The following is a 726-nucleotide window of genomic DNA, read 5'->3' on the forward strand; positions in this document are numbered from 1 at the left end:
CCCACTAACGATCTAACACTTATATTATCGTTCCGCTACAACCCGGTAGGTGGCGGTAATGTAACAGGCTGTTGTTTTGTTTCGGCTGTACAACTGAAGAAGGAGAAGAGTCTGTGCTCCAGGCCTCGGACCCGGAAGTTTACAGACAGCGATATTTAATGTGTAAAGGTTTAATGTTCTAAACATGTCGGAGATGTTAGTGAGGGGGATGGAAGAAGTGTCTCTTATTCAGTCGGAGGAAGAGGAGAAGGGGAACAGACGGAGTTTTCTGCTTATTGATGAGAATGAAAGTCTGCAGGTGTGTGTGTGTGTGTGTGTCTGTGTGTCTGTGTGTGTGTGTGTGTGTGTGTGTGTGTGTGTGTGTGTGTCTGTCTGTCTGTCTGTCTGTCTGTCTGTCTGTCGGTCGGTCTGTCTGTCGGTCTGTCTGTGTGCGTGTGTCGGGCTGGCTGGCTGTGTGTGTGTGTGTGTGTGTCTATCTATCTGTGTGTGTCTGTCTGTGTGTGTGTGTGTGTGTCTGTCTGTGTCTGTGTGTCTGTCTGTGTGTGTGTGTGTCTGTGTGTGTCTGTGTGTGTGTCTGTGTGTGTGTGTCTCTGTCTGTCTGTCTGTCTGTCTGTCTCTGTCTGTGTGTGTGTGTGTGTGTGTGTGTGTGTGTGCCTGTGTCTGTGTCTGTCTCTGTGTGTGTGTCTATCTATCTGTGTGTGTCTGTCTGTCTGTCTGTGTGTGTCT

The 726-nt window shown here is 48.8% G+C and overlaps 1 protein-coding gene across 2 annotated transcripts in view; it reads left to right on the top strand.

Moving 5' to 3' along the window:
- Positions 1 to 70: 70 nt before the first annotated feature.
- Positions 71 to 726, top strand: part of si:ch211-11n16.2 (zinc finger FYVE domain-containing protein 1) — an 11,250-nt gene continuing 10,594 nt past the window's right edge. The window contains exon 1 of one of the 2 annotated variants that reach the window (XM_047820729.1): positions 71 to 298. In XM_047820729.1, the coding sequence (XP_047676685.1) occupies positions 185 to 298 (114 nt within the window). In that variant the 5' untranslated portion in view covers positions 71 to 184. The remainder of the gene's footprint in view (positions 299 to 726) is intronic. The other variant, XM_027155520.2, reaches the window with a different exon arrangement.

Source organism: Tachysurus fulvidraco, chromosome 11, assembly GCF_022655615.1.
Source record: "Tachysurus fulvidraco isolate hzauxx_2018 chromosome 11, HZAU_PFXX_2.0, whole genome shotgun sequence".
Taxonomy (NCBI): domain Eukaryota; kingdom Metazoa; phylum Chordata; class Actinopteri; order Siluriformes; family Bagridae; genus Tachysurus; species Tachysurus fulvidraco.